We start from the raw sequence: 20,635 nt of genomic DNA on the forward strand, positions 1-20,635 counted from the left end.
AGTTCTTCAAATGGTGACTCTGCCATCTTGGTGGCTCTACTTGATGGGAGTGTGCAGACCCAAAAGATGGCTCAGCAGGATGTTTTGGCAGGCTGTGACAGCTTCCTGTAACATGTGGGTTGGATATTTTTCCACAGTGCACCACAAACAAAGGGCCAGAGCATCTACAGTTGGGGAGGGTGCTACAAAGCCTGGGATAGGGTAGTTTGATTTGGGTCTGTGTAATGCAGTGTAAATGCCTGAGCACAGGTGTGAGACCAGGCTGCAGAAATTCTCAATCTGGGGTCTATGCTCAGTGTGCACGCTCAAGCTCAGGCTCACAACATTGAGCCTGGGCTTACATTGCAGTACAGACATACCCAAAATGGTCCCTGAGGAGCTTTTCCTGCACACACTTTCACAATCAATATGTAGAATCTTGATATAGAAGACTTAAATATTTGCTTTATTTTTCTGTCTACAATTTGCTTATATTTCCTAGAAAAAACAAATTGGCTAAATCCGTTTGCAGTAGAACACTATCTTCATAATATAACATAAGAAATATGAACACATATTTTGAACTTCCATATTTAACAATCATTGTCTTGTATATCAAAAGGTTGCTATGGCATCAGATGTCTTGCTCCTAGCACATCTCCATTCATTAACGTAGATTAATGGAGTTAGTCATGTATAATATTCTGTGCCTAAATAACTTGGGGTTTGTTGTTTTTTTGCCTTTTGGTCTGTGAATAGCATGTGGAATAGATGTAATATGATGTGGGAGGATGTTAACAGTAAATGTTGAAACACAGGTTCTCTTGCATTGATGTCCTATTTTCTGACTCTTTTTTGCATTTTTGAATGGTCACTTTCAAAACAATTGGATGTGTCGTGGCATATTTGATTGTACTGTTATATCCCACTTATAATTATGTATACTACACATAGAGAGTAGAGAATTTGTTTCAAAATGTTTATTGAAGGAAAAGATTTTCTGCCTGATGTGTGTGTTATAATAGATTTTCAATTGGGTTAGGAGCCAGAGTTTCATAGCCTTATGTCAGAGAGCTTCTTAATGGATATCTGTATCCTACTTTAAAGTGGTAAGAATTCCATAACAGTTTTTCTTTCCTAGTCTAATTTTAAGTTATGCATGTGGATCATACTGTGTCTTTACAAATATATGCCCATACAAAGGAATTCAGTAAGTTCTCAGCCTAATTTCTAAACTATAATGTACTATATCTTTATAGCAAAAAATATTCCATTGGCAGAGAGATGAGACAAGCTGACCTTAGTTCTTAACAATCTCTAATTTCTGTAAGATTTTTTTTTAAATCTATTAAAAATTGCTCTAAATCTAAGGTCTTCTTCTTCTTCTTCTTTGGCTATCCCTCAATGCGAGGATGATGTCTGCCAAGGGGGTTCATTGGTGAGTTTTTAAGTGGCTGAGGAGCCCAATTCTTGCCCTGCAGATTTTCCCACAGAAGTGACAGGAGTAATCTTGGAGGAGACATAGTTGTTGGCTGGAGTGTTGTGCCTTTTCTTTCCTCCTTTGTTGCTTCTCTGTCTCATGAGCACATCTGTCCTCCTCAAAGTGAGCTGTGGCTTGGTGTATGGTGTAGCACCACTGTGTTCTGTTCTGTGCCAAGTCCTCCCAGTTTGTTGGGTTGATGCCTCCCTTTTTAACTTGTACTTTCAGTATGTCTTTGAAACGCTTCTGTTGCTCTCCACGAGCCCTTCTTCCCTGACTTAATTGAGAGAAAAGTACTTGCTTCAGAAGGTGAGTGTCAGGCATACAGTCTTCCCAGCTGATCCTGAGAATCCTCCTGAGGTAGCGCTGCTGAAACCACTCCAGCCTCTTGAGATGTCATCTGTAGGTTACCCAGGTCTCTCACCCAAAGAGAAGGGTGGGGATGACAACTGCCTTGTAAACCAAGATCTTGGTACCTGTTTGTAGATCCCTATCATTGAAGACTTGTTTGAGTAGTCTTCCAAAAGATGTGTTGGCACAGCAGATCCTGTATTCAATTTCTGTGTCAGTGTTGGCTGTTTGGAAGAGGTGGTCTGCCAAGGTACGGAAAATGCTCCACATTTTCCAGGGGTTCTCCACTGATGGTTTACAGTGACAATGTTTAAATAAAAATACTTCTAGATTTATTTTGAAAATAAATTGAAGAGGGTTTTCTAGTATTAAAAGCTACTGTAATCAGCAAAAACAAACAAACAAAACCTTTTACACAAGTAACAAACATGAGTGCAACACTACTGTAAAAAGGGAGTGACGGGGTCCAAGGCATAAGAATCCAGGAGTCTATATGTGTTCTTAGTAAGATGTTTATAGAATGGCAAATAGCAGGAAAGGGATATATCCCTCTTATCCTCAAACCTCATGGATGACAAAAAGAATTATACTTGAATTGTGTGGGGTCTTTTTAGAATGTAAACACACTCTCTTGATATACACTATGTATGATGAATTACCAGTCACTGACAGACATATGAAAGGGGTTTTTGTCATGACTATTGATCAGTTTGTAGGTTGTCAATGAAAAATGATTAATCAAAAAATCTATAAGGTTTTCTATTGTTTTTCCTGCTTCATGTTCAAAAAAAGAAGGGTCACTTCAAGATGACTCCAAGTGTGGCCATGTTTATCACTGAGAAAAAGTATGTCGGAAACAAACTTTTGAAGGGGAATTGTCAAGATTCTGGACCTAAAAAGGCCTGTTCTACAGCTTCATCAACTTACAACAAAGGATGAAGAAGCATTCCTTGTTCCTAACCCATTATAATACAACCTATGTATTATATCAAATAATTAATAAATGGAGAAAGAACTAGTGGGATCCTGATGTCAATAAACTGGAAATGGTGGATCTACATGAACTTTAACATTCACCCAACAATGAGCGAAATCTGTCACTGCCTGATTCAATTTCAAGTTTCTCTGTACAGAGAAGTGGTGTGCCACTCGGCGCCATGTAGAGCTCCAGGGACATACATATCTGTATGACATAATACCAGCAGAGACATCGTGGGTAAGGTAATAAGTTTTATTGAACCAATTTCTGTTGGTGCGAGAGACAAGCTTTCGAGCTTACATCAGAGCTTGATATAAAGATATTACCTCACCCACCTTGTCTTTCTCATATTCTGGGACTGACATGGTTACAACAACATTGTATAACATCAGCACACAGATTACACAGGATGTGTTTGGGTTTTAAAAAAAAGTGTCATAATCAGAAAGCTCCACTAGCCACCTCCTTACTCTCTATATTTTACCCTGAAATTTGTTGTTTGTCTGTTTTTAATAGCAAAAGGGAAGGCATGCTGCAGCCAGTGATGAACTGAAGGTAGCTATAGAGCAACTGATTTTAGGAAACAAAATTATTCACATGCCTGGCTGATCTGAGGTCAGTGTCATAGTGTGATGCCTGACACCCAGGAGTATAATAGTAAATGTCTACCTAAAAACAGGGCCGGCTCTAGGATTTTTGCCGCCCCAAGCAAAATCAATTTTGGCTGCCCCCTCCCCCGTTTTTTTCTTACCGTACCCCCCGGCCCCGCCTCAACTCCACCCCTTCCCGAAATCCCCAGCCCTGCCTCCTCCCCCCCAGGCTCTCAAGCCTAGGAGGGAGGGTGAGCAGCAGCGCGCGAATCAGCTGTTTCGCGTGCTGCGGCCGCTCGGGATCTCCCCCTTCCTCCCAGATTTGAGAGCCTGGGAGGGAGGGCGAGCGGCGGCAGCAGCGGAGGTGAGCTAGGGCGGCCGGGGCGGCATTCTGGCACCGGCCATGCCACTCCTAAAAATGTGCCGCCCCAAGCACCAGCTTGTTTTGCTGGTGCCTAGAGCCGGCCCTGATTAAAAATAGTTCATTTTTTCTCTTCATAAAGGAAATGCCTGTGAACAAAATTTTTTGAACTCAGTATAATTCAGTCCTTACTGTCTCAATGTGAACCGTATTATAATTCAATATACATTAGGGCTATATGCTACTGCCTGGAAAGTGAAATCGAAAACATGGACACAAACAAAATCCTTTGTAGTATATTATCCTCGTGTAGGCTTTGACTGTCAAATATTGTACTGGTTTTGTAACACAGTTTTTTGAGCATCTGAAATATTAGAGCTCTGAGGACTTTCTCCTAACTGAATCAAGTTGCATGAGGATTGTTTTTTAAAGTTTGCAAGTTAGTATTTTATATAGTGTGACGGGCATAAAGGCAACTTCTGAATGTAATGAAGAATTTATTTTAAAGTTAATTACTATTTTAATTTATTCTGAATTTGCAACTGAAAGCAATTGGCACACTGGAAAAAATTTTTTTGGCTACTAATGAACTCTGGCATAAATATATATCGCATATGTGTAGTATACGTATATTCAAATTCCCTAACAAATATATTTATACATATACACCATTAATGTTCACAGATCTTTATCCCAAATACCTATTTACAATTATTAACATTTAAACTAACCAAATACAAAACTGACTTTACAGATTGTTTAAAAAAAAAAAAGTTGCAATTTGGACAACTGCAGTTGAGTCCTTAAAGGCCTTACATAGGTCTTTGTCTAAACACAAACTTGGTAAATACAGTATGAAATGCCTTATATGTAGAGTGAAGTTAAAAACTAAATTTTGCTACGTTGACTGCCATTAATTAATTACAGTTTTGTTTGAAGTAAAATTAATATTGCAGCATTGCCTGAGAAGATCATGGTAACATTATTAATTGCAAACTGTAATGTATCTTGTTTGTATGGCAACCATTGTAGTGTTCAAGAATTTAGGAAGGCAGTGGTAATACTGTGGCTTGATTACAAAAGTCATACATTGTAATAAGATGAATATGTGAATGATTAAATGTTACGGGTTTTGCTTGTAGAATAATCATATGAACAATATGTTTGTATTTCACTGGGATTGTAAGTATTTCTACATTTTAGTTGAACAGCCTTGCAGTTTGTATAAATTGATGTAAACTGACTTTGTAGGCTGAAATTGACGTAGGCAATAATGTCAATAAGCAATAAGTTGCATGTTGTACACAAGGAACTGGTACTTCATAATAAAGGAAGAGAATGCAGTTTTAACTTGTGGGATTCTTTCTTTTAAAATGATAGTGTGCTGTGATTAGTAAAATAACTGCCTCATGGATTGGGATTTTTGTGCTCCTTTCAGAAAGACTTGTTTTTGTACAGTAGCTAGAAACTGTGCATGTTATACACCATTCATAAAATATAGTTCTGTGCTATGGAAGAACATAGCCAGAATTTTGTTGTGATGGCTAAGTTTTAAGGTTATGTTTTAAGGCTGCATATGTATGCAAGATATCACTGAGGCCAAGAGTTTAGAAGGATTCAAAGAAATTTTACACTCGTATATGGATATTGAGGATGCCCACAATTACATCAGATAGGATAAATATATCACATGCTTCAGAACATAAGTACTAAATCACAGGGGTTAAGAAAAATGGCAACTAGACAGATCATTCCAAATGTGATTTGTTGCATCTTCCTTTTGGAGGCAGGATACTGGACTAGACAGACCACTGTTATGATCCAGTATGATAATGTATGTTCTTACATTCTGTTCATAGGCAGTTACGTGCACACTGCCAGTTATCTTGATAATGAAGATGATTGTTCTAACAATCATAAAGTGACTGTGTGTATGTATTGTATCAAAGTAAGATTTTTTTAATAGTAAATGGATATAATAGGTAGGAAGCTAAATCCCTGGAGAGTTAATTTCTTTAGATGCCTACATATAACTGCGCATGTATAAATAAACTGAATAACTGGATTTCAGTTGGGCAAAAACCAATTAACTACTGCCTTTGCCGTTCCCAGCAAACACCAGCCTTAATTTAGGCCATGCACCTCACTCCAGTCTTTTTTCACATCTCCTGGAGCTCCTACTATTATAATCTCCTCTTGACTTGAGATTACTTAAAGGCTCCTCACTCTTGCTTTCAGGCCTCAGGTATTGTCTCGCAAGTACCAGACAACTGTTTTGCCACCTCTTCCGTCCCCATCTTCTCCGCACCTCCTCACATCTCCATCTTTCTAAGCTTAATTGTGGTTTTGAGATCCACAGCTTCTCCAAAACCTGTATCTAGTAGAGGTCTGATTAGAAATGCTGCAAAAGTGAACTGACAGTGTAAGAGCAGCATGAACATTTTTCAGACTGCCCAGGAATGGGGAGAGCCTGCCAAAGGAGTAGCTATAGTTCAAAGCAAATATAGCACTTTAAGGTTGGGGAAGAACGTGAGGGGAGAGACAGGGAAATGAAGTTGACTTCAGGATGCTGTACTGAAGCTTCAAATAGTGAGGTGGTGGTAATTTTTAAAACATGAGCATGTGAGGATTCCTTCTTATGATTAAAATCCACCTGGATAGAGAGATTTACACACAGTGATATTTACTGGTGGATGAAAAGACTCCTGCCTCCACAAACCCCCAGGATCAAATTGAATCCAAGGAATATGGCATCTAGTAGAATGCCATATGGTCAGGCGATTATAGGCCTAGAACAACTCCAAACCTGGCAGCACAACTGCTTGGACAGCTTCTAAAGTGCCAGAAATACTAATTTTTGGAAAAGTAAAAGTAAAAATAAAATCAAGTGTATCAATGGTACCATCTTATGCCAGCTTCTTCAACTACACTACACTGAACTTAGAAACTGCATTATTGTACATTGTGTGGTTGCCATTAAAAAGACCAAAAATTGAATTTATTTATTGAAATTCTCTGTTTAGGATGCTTATCTGAGATTCTACATCTTGATTATGCTGTACTTCCAGTGGCAGTTTAGGTTTAACTGCAATACAAAATAATTTAAGTTGTACTTAACTTGAGTGTATAGATTGATCATGTTGAGACTACATAAATGCCACCTAAAGTGTGCAAGAACAAGCAAATACATACTTATGGATACTGTTTAAAGCTTGCGTCTGATGAAGTGGGCATTCACCCACGAAAGCTTATGCTTCAATACTTCTGTTAGTCTTAAAGGTGCCACAGGACCCTCTGTTGCTTTTTACAGATTCAGACTAACACGACTACCCCTCTGATACTTGTTTAAAGCTAGTGAGCATGAGGGAAAAGGAAAAGAGATCCAAGAGTAGGGATTCTGCTGCCTTAGGTGAACATCATCAGTGCCTGTTAGTCCACAGTTACCCATGCAATCAGTTACTGAACATTTTGAATGACCTGTGTGCCTATTTTGGTCTTTGTCCAAAGTCCATTGAAGCCAATGGGAACCAGAGGACATTTAATCAGGCACTTTGCCTGTATTGTCCACGCAGTGTGCAGAGGCGGTCAAAAAAGCAAACAGGATATTAGGAATCATTAAAAAGGGGATAGAGAATAAGACTGAGAATATATTATTGCCCTTATATAAATCGATGGTACGCCCACATCTCGAATACTGCGTACAGATGTGGTCTCCTCATCTCAAAAAAGATATACTGGCACTAGAAAAGGTTCAGAAAAGAGCAACTAAAATGATTAGGGGTTTGGAACGGGTCCCATATGAGGCTAGGACTCTTCATCTTGGAAAAGAGGAGACTAAGGGGGGATATGATAGAGGTATATAAAATCATGAGTGATGTGGAGAAAGTGGATAAGGAAAAGTTATTTACTTATTCCCATAATACAAGAACTAGGGGTCATCAAATGAAATTAATAGGCAGCAGGTTTAAAACAAATAAAAGGAAGTTCTTCTTCACGCAGCACACAGTCAACTTGTGGAACTCCTTACCTGAGGAGGTTGTGAAGGCTAGGACTATAACAGAGTTTAAAAGAGAACTGGAATAATTCATGGTGGTTAAGTCCATTAATGGCTATTAGCCAGGACGGGTAAGGAATGGTATCCCTAGCCTCCGTTTGTCAGAGGGTGGAGATGAATGGCAGGAGAGAGATCACTTGATCATTGCCTGTTAGGTTCACTCCCTCTGGGGCACCTGGGCATTGGCCACTGTCGGTAGACAGGATACTGGGCTAGATGGACCTTTGGTCTGACCCGGTACGGCCTTTCTTATGTTCTTATGCTCACAAGAACATTATTCTTATTACTAAATGCAACATAAAGAGAGGAGAGCCAAATGTTTGCCTTCTTGTTTAACAGTGCTTATACAGCTGCTAAATATAAATGTAGTCAAAGCTTTTGGCAATACTCTGTAGCTTGCACTCACAAAATTCTGGGCACGTTTGATCTAACTATAACCCTGTGAGTGAAAGACTCTATAGAGGCAAATGTAAATTCTTTCAGCGAAGTGTCTTTAGAAATCCATGTAGAAAGTTATTGGGCTTGCTGGTGGATCCACTGACAGGTCAGTAACTGAGTGAGAGTCAGTAGTATACATCCAATTTCTGCATGAAGGGAAACCTTATGCTCTCTTTGCTGACATAATATACTTGGAATTTGAAACAGCTGATGGTAGTGCATAAGGAATAAAAACTGATTTGGGATTACTGCAGAAAAGCTCAAATCAAAACTGGCTTGTCTGCCTGATTTAAGATGGTACAGCAGTAAATATGAGCTGTTCTAGTAGTATGCAGCCAAAGATAGACAAGACACTTCTCATGGTGGTATTTGTGCAGTACACAAACCACAACTTTGAGTTTGCTTATTTGCATCTCAAAATAGATGATTTATTTCTTAAAAACGGTTGAGTTTATTTTGAAAGATGTTTTCAATTTTTTGGCAACTTCAAGCCCTTGCTGATGCCTCTGAGGTGGCTAAGAGCTATGTATTCATGATATACTCTGGGCTTGTTTGTCAGGACTGAAGGCAATGATCAAAATTATCATTTGGCTGTTGCCCATGTGGGGATTTGTAGAAATTGACTCAGAGCCTGATGTAGCGTGAACAATAGGCATTCTTAAGGAGATCAAGAGAAGCAAATTTGTGGGCACACTGTTTGTTGTTTTTAAGATGGGCTTAATCACCATTCTGACTGAAATCTCCCTCTCACTTTTTAAAGAGAAGATCTGTTTGAGGTTTTGCAAAAGCTAGAAAGTGCTATACTGGAATTCAGTAATGAAAGACAGACTTGGCCCTTATAGCTGAAATACACTTAAGGATAGCAAATTTCTAGGGTTAACTGTTTCTGTATCTTTAGAGGTAAAGCTGCAGAAAAATCAGATACGTATGCTTAAAGCTGCCATTGAAATGATGGATGCCAGATTTACCAAGCAACGGTAGCAAGCATTCACATGATTTCAGTGCTTTAACTCCACATGGGCCTCATGGGGGGGGGGGGGGGGGGGGAAATGATCTATTAGGATTGCTAGAGCACTTCATACAGGTATTGATTGAGGAGGAAAAGGAGAGTGCCCTGCTCTAAAATTTCATTTTAAATACCATGAACTTCACAACAAATTACAATGCATTTGCCTGTCTACCAAAGCTTTTGGAGGGAGATTTTCAAAGGCACAAATGGGAGTAAGGCACCTAACTGTCCTTTGTGCCTTTAAAAATCTCCCCCGTAACCACCAGGACACCTGAGATTTAGGGTCTATTGCTGTTACAGGAAATTTTGTCCTTCAGTGGTAGAACATGGGTTTGCTACAGTTAACTTAAGTCAAGCCTATTTTCATATATGTAGCAAGGCACACTCCAAGACTTGATGCAGATAGTAAAGGCCAAAGTAATAGCGTTCTAGTCCCATCAGTCTGTTCTCTGCTGGTATTAAGAGTGACTTAGAAATGGACAGATTTATGGTAAATAAGGATGCTTATGGAAGTGGAGAGGAGCATGAAGGTCTGATTCTCTTGTTTCAAAGCCTGTGTAGTGGAGTATTTTAGGTTAGCTCCCCTTGCTTATCCTACGGGATTAGAGCTTTTATTAATTTTTTTTTTAATAAAAGAACACCATCAACTTAAAAATCACACTTCTGTCTGAAATTTGTAATACCCAAGATTTCTATAACTAAGATTAGAGGGAAATGATTTTTCAGTTTCTTTACTTTGTTTACTTGACAGCACTTTTTGTACAGACAGTTTAATTGTTTTAATGATAGTCTGTTTTCACGTTGGTGTATTTGTAGCTCTTCCTCACAGCAAAAAAGATGAGACTTTTTCTTTTATATATATTTTTAAAAGTGATTAAAATGGCAACAATTGGTAAGGGAACTTGGGTAGGTATAACACCTGACACTCTTTTTAACTCAATTTTTGAAACTGTCCACATTTCAAATTGTGGCAGTGTTCTTTTAATGAGATAAGTTCTAATCTGGCAAGTTAGTACTGGAACTTGATCTTCTTATAAACAAACTACTTTTAATTTTAATGGGTTTATTGGACAGTTACTCCTACCAAAAATGGGAGATCATGAAACATATTTGTAATTTGAATGTGTAAAGCATGTTTCTTGACTTTCTCCTGTTGCATCTAGCAGTATATTGACCATTTTCCTTGGTAAGTCATTGGTGGGCAGTCTTATAGTCTCATTAGTTTTGTATCCCTCTCTTCCTGCTCCATTTACTTGCATATCTAGGTTTTACCATATACAGAAATAAAATTGGGGTCGGGGGGGGGGGAAGAGGTGGTAGTAGTCTTTCAAGCTCTATCTTCAAAATAATCACCTATGTGAGACACTAAATTGCAATGCTACTCACAGTTGCTTATAATCATGCTTCCTTTGTGAACTCCACTGTGCTCATTGAGCTTGGGTCACCCCTTGGTGAGGCTTGAATATGCCTATAGGATTTGGTGGCTCCCTCAGCTTACCCCTTTCATGGATGTGTGGGGGGGCACCTGCTTGTGACACCAAATTGAGATATCTCTTGCAGTAAATTGTGCAGATCTGTAATCCTCCCGCTCCTTTCTTACATGAGCAAGAAAATAGTTAACAATGTTGACATTTAAATGATCATCTCAGGAATCTGAGGCAATGTCTATAGGAGTGCTTTCCTGAAGTAGGAATACTACGCTATACCAGCAAAGCACTCTTACAGTAGGCGCAGCTATACAGGCAAAGCTGCAGTTTGTACTGGAATAGTGAAACTGCTCCCTACAAACAAAACAAACTGTACTGCTAAAAGCAAATTTTATTGGTATAACTGCACCTGCACTAGGGGCTTCTGCTGTCATGGCTATATGTCAATCAGGGATCACACCTCTTCACACCCCTTGACCAATATAACTATGCCAACAGAAGTTACTCCTGGGGGAATTCTGTGCCAAAAAATTAAAAATTCTGTGCACAATATTTTAAAATTCTGCATATTTTATCAAAATAACACAATATAATCACGCCAGTTTCAATTATTTTGATAATTTATTTCAAAATACCTGTCAACAACTATGGCTGTAACAATACAGACAACAAAAAAGATTCAGGAAATGTTTTTTGACAAATAGATTCCTTACTAGGTATATTAATACAGAACTTTGAGTAATGGTTCATTTAAACTACAATACAGAAACATATTTCCCGCACCCCTCAGAAGCAGTGTAAATGTTGGGGAGTCAGGGGTAATGGAGGAGCTGAGGGAAAGGGAAGTAATTTCTGGGAAGGAGCCTGGGAGTGAAAGTGAGGGTTGTTGGGTGTTGGTGGGAGAAATATGAACAGGGTTTTTTTGGGGGGGGTGGGGGGAGAATTGTTAGGGAGTTGGGGAGCTCCTCTGCCCATGCAGACCCTAGCTGACCCCCAGCCTCTCCCATTCAGTCAGGCACCATCTGCCCCTGTCCCCATGTGTCCCTTTCTCCCTGCCCCCCCATCCCCATGTGTCCCTAGAACCCCCCACTCAGCTACCCCCAGTCCACATGTGGCTCTGCCCCCCCCGCCCCTGCATCCCCACTCCTATTCAGTCCCTGCTCCAGTCTGTCTCCCCAATAGCCCTTCTGAACCCCAGTCTATGTGACCTCCCAGCAGCCCCTTGTGCTCCGCTCTCCTGCCCCCAATATCCTGTGCCTCCTCACCTGGCCCCATGGACAGTGCACGGTGAGGAATGCAGCCTCTGCTCTCTCCCTATCAGCTACTGACTGCTAAGGCCTGTGAGTGGTAAGCCAGCTGCCTCTGTTCTGGTGCCACAGCAGCCCCGCGTGAGCGAAAGGCATAACTGCAGAGCCTCTCTGGCAGAATGTATTTTCTGCAGAGAAAAAAAAATTGCAGGGCACGTGAATTGTGTGTGCGCGCAGTGGTGCAGAACTCCCCAGGAGTAAGAAGTCTGTAGCTGTAGCCTGAGTGAACATCTCATTGAGATGAATGTGGAGTGCATGTCTTTCTGAGTTATTGTTCCAGGCTCTCTGTAGGCTCTAGTAGACATCTCTGTATTATTTATAGAGTTCAGATTTTTTAATTTTTCTGTGCAGTCATAACAGTGAGAGCCTTAATCTATTTTTTTAAACTGAATACTGAGATTCTGGAGAAATAGGTAGCCTGAGTACTGACTGAATCTGAGCCCTGGCTTACATAATCACATTATCAGATGTTTTGGCAAATTTCAAAGCAATTGGTGGGGCATTGATCCTTACATGAATCATAAGGAAGTCACCCACTGCACTAGGTAAGAGAGCCTATCCCAAAATTGAGAGAGATTTGGTATTAAGGAAGAGGCTTTCCTGAGTGCCTCTGAGACAACATCCATGCTTCCTCTTTATAGGACCAGTAGATGAGTAATACTTGTGTTTCTGTTTTGCCATACACAATGAAGTAGGTCATGACTGTTCCATATTTTTCCTCAAAACAAATGTATTCTAGTGGGAGGCCTTAACCGAGGATGAAAGTTGCCTCTTAAATGAGAGCGCTCTGGTCATTCCTGTTGACCACTAGTAAGGCTAGAACCAGAATATTCTATAGCTATTTTTGGTGTATTCTGTTACTAGTCACACTTAACTATATAGGGTAAAATGCATCATCTAGTTACATTCTCTTTACTGCTTTAAACTAAAACTTTTTCACCAGCAGGAAAGTGATTGGAATAGTGTCCTTCTTCCATAGACAAATATTTTGGCATCCAAAATGCTAAGTGCTCAATGCAGCACTCCCACATTGTCCCTCCCTCATTTCTTTTTAAACTCCGCCTCAAAAAAAATCCCCCCAAACTGGCAGGTGTGTTGATTTCAGCACAAGATTTTGTGGCTTGTGTACTTGGATTTTTTCTGTAACTTTTATAACTACTACTACATTGTTAAATAGGCATCTCTCTTTGGTATAAACATAAGGTAAATACTATCTCTCTTTCTCAACCTGAAACTTCATCTGAAACGTAGTAGAATAGCATTGTACCCTCAGCCACTAGCAATGTAATGTGTTTTGATTTCCTAGTGATAATGTAACTATGTTCAGTTACACTTTACATGTTACTCTATCATAGTAGTGACCTAATTATTAAATTAAGAAATAGTAGTTGACCTAGAGAATTCATCATAACAGTTTTCATGCTACATGCTTAAATGCAAGGGGAAGAATTGGTTCCTTATGTAAAAGTCTGCGTCAACCTCTCCTGCTTCGATCTGCATTGGAGCATTTTTAAATAAGCTGCCCATTTCCACTTGTCTGCGAGAACGGAATAGAGCCGAGGAAGCAGTTACACAAATGAGAGGTTTCTTCGGCTATTTTAGGTTATAAAATATATAGGCTGGGCTACCTTTGTAAATCCACGAATAGTACTGTCATTTTCCAGCTTCCACGAAAGCTGAAGGAGCTCCAATTCTAAATGATTATGAAGTGTTGTATTAGGTATTACAGATTGAAAACAAAACCAAAGGCTAGTAGGGCAGGAAATCCAGCTGCGCAGTAAACACAAATTTAAAAAAGGGCATCACTCAGGTCAGGCCTCGGGGATCCGCAGCTAAGGGAAGTAACTAGCAGCCCCTTTAACATGAGGCGTTACAGTTTCTAACCACCCCTGCGGCTGTTCCGGGCTGGCCGCAGCCTGACACCGCTTGGGGACAAAGGGAGGTGTTTACACGACACTCCTTTTTAAAGCAGTCTGAGAAAATACCTCCCGCCGGCTGCTGGGTCTCCTAGAGCCGCTCCGCAGCACAACCCCCACGCGCACAGGCAAAGCTCAGCGGCTCTCCCGAGGAGAGGGGGCGGGGCACCGCACAAGGCCCGTGACTGCTCCGTAGGCCCCGCCCCTTCTCTCCCACCTCTCAGCGCGTTGGCTACACCGCCCCCTTTTCTTGTTTGGCGCCTGCGCAGATTGAGCGGCGCATGACGGCTCGCGCGAGAAGCGGCGGCGCGCGTTGGGTTCTGCTTGCCGCGGTGGGGGGCTGGTGGCCGCTGCCGGCTGGGCCGGGTGCGTTGGATGTTGAGGTACCGGGGCTGGGCGGGCGCGTGGGCCGCTCTCCGGGGAGAGGCGCTGGCCGGGCGGTGCGGGGGCCAGGCAGGAGGCGGCCCTGACCTTGCCATGGTCCCGCTGGGAGGAGCGGAGGGCGCGGGGCCTGGTACCCCCGTGCTCCTGCCGCCGACCCGAGCGGACTTGGGGCTCTGGGCACTCGTACTCCGCGGGCCGCCTCGCCGCTCCGCCAGGGCACCGCCCGCAGGAGACCGGCTCGGTGACCTCTGCGTGCCTCTGCCCCTCGGGCTCCCTGAGCCGCGCTTGTGTTGGGGCTCGGGGCTGTCTGCGCCCCCGGGCGGCCGGGGCTCTCTCCTCCCCCACGGCACTGCGAGGGGCGCCCCTTTCCGGAGCGGATTAGGGCCCCACTCAGACCTGCGCTCCCGCCTGTTCAAGCTAGGCCTTGGGTCACAACTGGATGTGTACGGCCCCATCACCGTAGTATTTAGGCACCTGCTGGAGACTCGCACACTTGTTCTCCTACCAGCCCAGGGAGGTAGAGAAGTATCTTCCCCATTTTACAGCTGGGGACCCGAAGTGCAGAGAAATCTGGGTGACCTTGGACAAATCACTTAAGTCTGGCAGAATTCGGAGTTGAATGCAGATCTCCCAATCCACCTACAGTGCTTTAATCTCAAGATTGTTCTTCTCTTCAAATTAGGCTGTAGTACTGTGAAGGTAGAATTTAACCTTACACATAGAATTAAGCAGTTTTGTTGATATAGGAAATAGCATAAAATTTAGTTCACTCTCTGTTACAAGTATTAATTCATTCAGGTCTAAAAAGAACAGCAAAAGGAATTATTTTTGTCACATGTGGCAGTATATACAGAGGACACAGATGCCTAAGGAGGTGCTATTTTAAAAATACTCTTCAGAGTAGACCCACACTTACTGGAGGTCACATGGTAATTTGGGGCAGAACCAGACTATAACCCATGACTGACATGTCCGGCTTCTTGAGCTAAAAATAGCGTCTGGGGGAATTTGTAAATGTCCGGACTTCCCCCCCCCCCCCCCGGGCTAACAGGACAGCCGGCCGGATGGTGCCACTTACATGGGGCTCCAACAGCCAGAGAGAGCGCCTCCTCCACTTCCCCCTCCTCTCCCCTGCAGCTGAGAGCGCTCCCTCCCTGCATTCGCAGATCGCCTCCAGCAGTCTGGAGCTCCTCCCCGTCCCCAGCGTGCCAGGACGAACGGCTCAGGCCGTTCCTGGGCAAGTTCACAGAGACATTAGGCGAAGGTCAACAATAAGGGGGCCAGGGGGTCGGAGAAGGGGCAGGGAGGTTTTGGAGGGGGCAGTCAAGAGACGGGGGGTCGGGAGTTCGGGGGAGGGCTTTCTGGGGGGGTGTGGATAAGGTTTTGGGCAGTCAGGGTACAGGTAGGGGGTAGGATCCTGGGGGGCAGTTGGGGAGGGGTCTTAGGAGGGGACAGTCAGGGGGCAAGAGGCAGGGAGGCTTAGGTAGGGAGTGGGGTTCTGGAGGGCAGTTAGGAGCAGGAGGGGGCAGTCAGGGGACAAGGAGCAGGGGGGGGGGCTGTCAGGGGGCAGGGGTGGGGAGAGGGATCGGAGCAGTCAGGGGACAGGGAGCAGAGGGGTTTAGATGGGTCGGGAGTTCGGGGGGGGGTTGTCAGGGGGTGGGGAGTGGTTGATGGGGCGTGGGGTCCCAGGGGTCTGTCTGGAGGTGGGGATGTGGATAAGGGTTGGGGGCAGTCAGGGTACAGGTAGGGGGTAGGATCCTAGGGGGCCAGTTAGGATGGGGGGAGGGGCAGGGGTCCCAGGAGGGGGCAGTCAGGGGACAAGGAGCGGGGGGAGGGTTGGGAGTTCTGAGGGGGGGAAGTGGGAGGGGCTAGGGCAGGGCGGGGCTAGGGCAGGACTCCTCCCGTCCTCTTTTTTGCTTGCTGAAATATGGTAACCCTACTAAGTGGCTCCCTCAAGGATTGAACTCGCAACCCTGGGTTTAGCAGGCTCAAACTACTGAACTATCCCTCTCCCCCACTATGTTTTAGTAAGTATTGCCTATGGTTTTGTCTTTTAGATGTACAATTTTTTTCTCTTCAGATCTGATCTAAAATTAGAAGTTGTGATGGGTTTGTCAGCTTCATCTCCATCTGTTGCCGTTCAGTCAGCAAATGTAGCTGTACACTCTCAGACAGCATCTCCACCTTCAGAATGTCCCATGCATCAGGAAAAAATGGAAGGTAACTACCTGCCAAAATGGAGTGAAACAATCTAACCTCAGAAAAGTGCTTTGAAAGATATTTGGCAAGGAAGGAAAGCTATTTATCAGCAATGGAGTATTAGTATGACAAGTGTCTTCCTTCACAAAAATGCAACTTGCAAGTAGTTGTATTTTTAAAGGTAAAGAGGTGTGAGTTTCTTACCAAGCTGATGTGTTGGACGTCTAAAGTTGTATTTTCTTACATTGGTATAGTTATTTGTGTCCTCAACTACAGAACTCTGAACTGAGGTCTTGGAAGATAAGAAGAGCTGATTCCCAAATGCATTCTTAAAATGTGTAGGCATATACTCTTTAAGTCTAGCTAGTCTCAGTGACTTGAGATTTTTTTAAACTGTAAATGCCAAAGCTACTTTAATTAATCTTAAAGTTTGGGGTTCCACAGTTAGTCATTATAAATCAGAACATGCAGAAGACTAGGTTCAAACAGCAATATTTGCATAGCTGTGTTGCATACCCTGTAGTCTTATGTATATACTGTTGCAAACATTGTTAGACTACACATTTAATCAGAAAAACAGAAGCAGAAAATACAGTATGTTGCAAAGCAGCAGAGTTAGTTTTCTTTTTTCCCCAAACATTAGCATTTGCATTTCTTGACTGTTGATAACTAACGATGAATCTTAAGTTGCACAGTTTTTAGAATTCTTAAAGGTAATTAAAAATCTTTAATGTGGTCTTGGCATTTAAGATGCCTCAAATGCTTTGGAATGTAGAAATATATGTTCTTGAAGTGTGTATCTTCTCTGAAATGATGGTAAATATAGCATTGTGAAATTCTGTCTGTTTCCCTATAACTTCCAAATTTGACACCCTTAGAGAATTTGGATGGCTATGAAGTTTGGGGAAAACATCCCAATAAATTCATGTTTGATCAGAAACAAGTATGGAAACATCAGTCCCAAATAAAGTGGATTTGAATATGTGGAAAAGGTTTTATAATAGAAACTCTTCTGGAATTTGAATTGTATTGGTCACTACTAAGCACTTGCAATAATAATTGTGGGAGTACTGTTTTTAAGGAAAGTTCATCACAGTAACTGTTACAGGTTCTCCATTAAGTTAATGACTTGCTTTTTTATATCAAGTGATCACAAATTAGTGTTTTAACTCTAATCTATTAAGTCTGTTTTTTTCATCATTCCCTCCTTAGGCCCAGATCCTGCAATCTCATCTGCACAGGCAGACCAGTAAAGAGTCTGAACTAAGTCAGTGGGGCTCCACATAGGATCTGGGATTTCAGGAACAGGGGTTTTGTTGTATATGGATGTAAAAAAATAAGGTTAATTATTTTCAAGTTGCTTGGTGTCAGCATTTAACAAGAGACTTTGGTGTGTTACTTATCAGATGAAATCTGTGGATATCATTCTTTTAGGAATCATCAGATTACTTACGCAAAACTGCGAAATTTGTTATTGGCAATTTAAATTCAAGAGGCATGTTAAAACTACAAGCACAGGAATGAAAAAACTGCCAATTCTTTGACTGACAAGAGTACTTGTGTCTAATTGAAACTGTCAATATCATTATGTTGCTGTCCCTTAAAAAATATGAAATAATATCCTCTTGTTAAGAGGAGGCTGGAACCATTGCTCAACTGAAAAGAGCAAAAGGGGGGTGGTTGGGTGGGGGGGGGAGGGTTTGGTTTGTATTTACATTGTGCTTTGCTGAGCTCTAAGATAATTGACTTGTGTACCAACTTGCACACCATGTTCTTCCCTTTCCAAGTCCCATTACATTTGATTATGAATTGTATTTTTGTACTAATGCATGGTTTAATGTTTTCTTTATTTCAGGTTGTCCAATGCACATGAAATCTCCTGACCAAGGTGCTGAGAACCAAAATAATAATGTTCCTGCACATCAAGAACGAGCATATGAATATCTGGAGTGTCCTATGAAATCTAGTACATCTCAAATGAAAGACGACATAGATCCAAGAAATATGGTAACTTTTATGTAGTCTGTGTGTTGTCTTAAGGCCTGTTCCCTTCTAAAGTGACTATGTAAACGAGATCTCAGTAGTAGCACTGGCACAGACAAAAGACCTATCCATGTTAAAGCTGTTGTTCCATCTTTAATACTGAATTTCCCGGTCATATATTTGTGTTGCGAATACACTTGAAGAGAAACTGTTGAATACAGTAGTTAAGGCCTAAAATTTGATCTACTTTTAAAATCATTCCACTTGGGTAAGGAATGCCCTTACGATTATAAATGTCTACTTAACGACAAAGACAAGATGGCCCATAGAGCCACTGCTATATGTGTGTTAAAGGTTCATTTAATATTTCCAAGGCTGACAGGGATGTGAGCACTGTGGTGTGTTGAATAATGAGCTCTAACTGATGGAGTTGCTCAGATGGGTCTTTTGCAGGGCCTCAGCAAGGTTCTCTCTGTTTAAAGTAAAACTGTGATGTAGAGCTTTGGGTTTCAAGAGGAGAAAAAGGACGTAGGGCAGTCTTAGGCATGGATGAGGAGTACCAACTTCAGAAGAGAAATAGTTATTTCTTCAAAGGGCCATGCTTTTTGATGTCTGTAGTAACTGTTTAGTTATACTGTGATTACTATGTTATAGTTATACTGTGTTAGTTAGTTATACTGTGATAACTATGGAATGGAAATCTATCAACCTCATGAAGAAACTTGCACAAGTACAGACAGATATCATCTTCCTTTCTAAATGCAAACGGATGGACATCATACCAAATAGACTGAAGGTGAAAAATACATTGCTATCTACATACTTCACAGACCACAGTGAGAGATTATGCCATACACTATCAAAGAAACTGAGGAACCACCTGATCAGCATCCTATACAGCAAACAGGAAAACATCAAAAAAGAGCTCTCCAACCTGGAGACTTTCATTAATAACCAACCTTCCACACAAATGGACTTCACTAAAATAAGACAGGAGATCTACACTACACACTTCACCACACTACAAAGGAAAAAGGACCATAAGCTGTCTAAACTCCTACCTGCCACATGGAGCCACAACAGTGGTACCCCTAACTCAATATCGTCAATTTATCCAGCTATACACTCAACCCAGCAGAAGAGTCTGTCCTATCTCGGGGACTCTTTTTGCCCCAGCACCCCCACGAACATGATACAGTTCTGTGGTGATCTGGAAACCTTCTTTCACCGCTTCCGACTCAAAGAATACTTTCAAGATAACACTGAACAGTGCACTGATACACAGATCTTCTTCCTGTGTTGTTGGTGGGAGGGTAACTCCACATGGATTCCTCCTGAGGGTCGAAATGACAGTCTGAATCTATACATAGAATGCTTCCGCCTACGTGCACAGGCAGAAATTATGGAAAAACAGTATCGCCTGCCTCATAACCTAAGTCGTGCAGAACGCAATGCCATCCACAGCCTCAGAAACAACCCTGACGACATAATCAAAGAGGCTGATAAAGGAGGTGCTGTTGTCATCATGAACAGGTCTGACTACCAGACGGAGGCTGCCAGATAACTCTCCAATACCAAATTCTACAGGCCACTTTCCTCAGATCCCACTGAGGAATATAGTAAGAAACTGCACCATCTACTCAGGACACTCCCTACACTAATACAGGAACAATTCAACATACCCTAGGAGCCCCGACCAGGGTTATTCTATCTACTACCCAAGATCCACAAACCTGGAAATCCTGGTCGCCACATCATCTCTGGAATTGGCACTCTCACTGAAGGACTATCCAGATATGTAGACTCTCTCTCTGCTCAGACCCTATGCCACCAGCACTCCCAGCTATCTCTATGACACCACTGATTTCCTGAGAAAACTACAATGCATTGGTGATCTCCCAGAAAACACCATCCTAGCCACCATGGATGTGGAGGCTCTCTACACAAACATCCCACACACAGCTGGAATACAAGCTGTCGGGAACAGTATCCCTGATGATGACACTGCACAACTTGTTGCTGAGCTCTGTGACTTTATCCTCACCCACAACTATTTCAAATTTGGTGACAATCTATACCTCCAGACCAGTGGCACCGCCATGGGCACCCGCATGGCCCCACAATATGCCAACATTTTTATGGCTGACCTGGAACAACGCTTCCTCAGCTCTTGTCCAC

General features: G+C 42.2%; 1 protein-coding gene and 1 long non-coding RNA gene across 7 annotated transcripts in view; one reads left to right on the forward strand and one right to left on the reverse strand.

The window, feature by feature from the left end:
- LOC135973229 (uncharacterized) overlaps positions 1–14,149 on the reverse strand; it is a 34,633-nt gene extending 20,484 nt beyond the window's left edge. The window contains exons 1-2 of the long non-coding RNA XR_010590012.1: positions 13,961–14,149; positions 11,934–12,103 (exon numbers count right to left, since the gene is read on the reverse strand). This is a non-coding gene — a long non-coding RNA (uncharacterized LOC135973229). The remainder of the gene's footprint in view (positions 1–11,933; positions 12,104–13,960) is intronic.
- The window catches only part of TLCD4 (TLC domain containing 4), a 93,562-nt gene that overhangs the window by 65,263 nt on the left and 7,664 nt on the right, over positions 1–20,635 (forward strand). Inside the window, exons 1-3 of one of the 6 annotated variants that reach the window (XM_005307539.5) lie at positions 14,102–14,257; positions 16,356–16,495; positions 18,330–18,481. In XM_005307539.5, the coding sequence (XP_005307596.2) occupies positions 16,381–16,495; positions 18,330–18,481 (267 nt within the window). In that variant the 5' untranslated portion in view covers positions 14,102–14,257; positions 16,356–16,380. Of the gene's footprint in view, positions 1–2,605; positions 5,091–14,101; positions 14,275–14,327; positions 14,975–16,332; positions 16,496–18,329; positions 18,482–20,635 lie in introns of those variants that run through there. The other 5 variants (XM_005307537.5, XM_024103197.3, XM_042840602.2 and 2 more) reach the window with 5 other exon arrangements.

The sequence above is a fragment of the Chrysemys picta genome, chromosome 8 (assembly GCF_011386835.1).
Source record: "Chrysemys picta bellii isolate R12L10 chromosome 8, ASM1138683v2, whole genome shotgun sequence".
NCBI lineage: Eukaryota > Metazoa > Chordata > Testudines > Emydidae > Chrysemys > Chrysemys picta.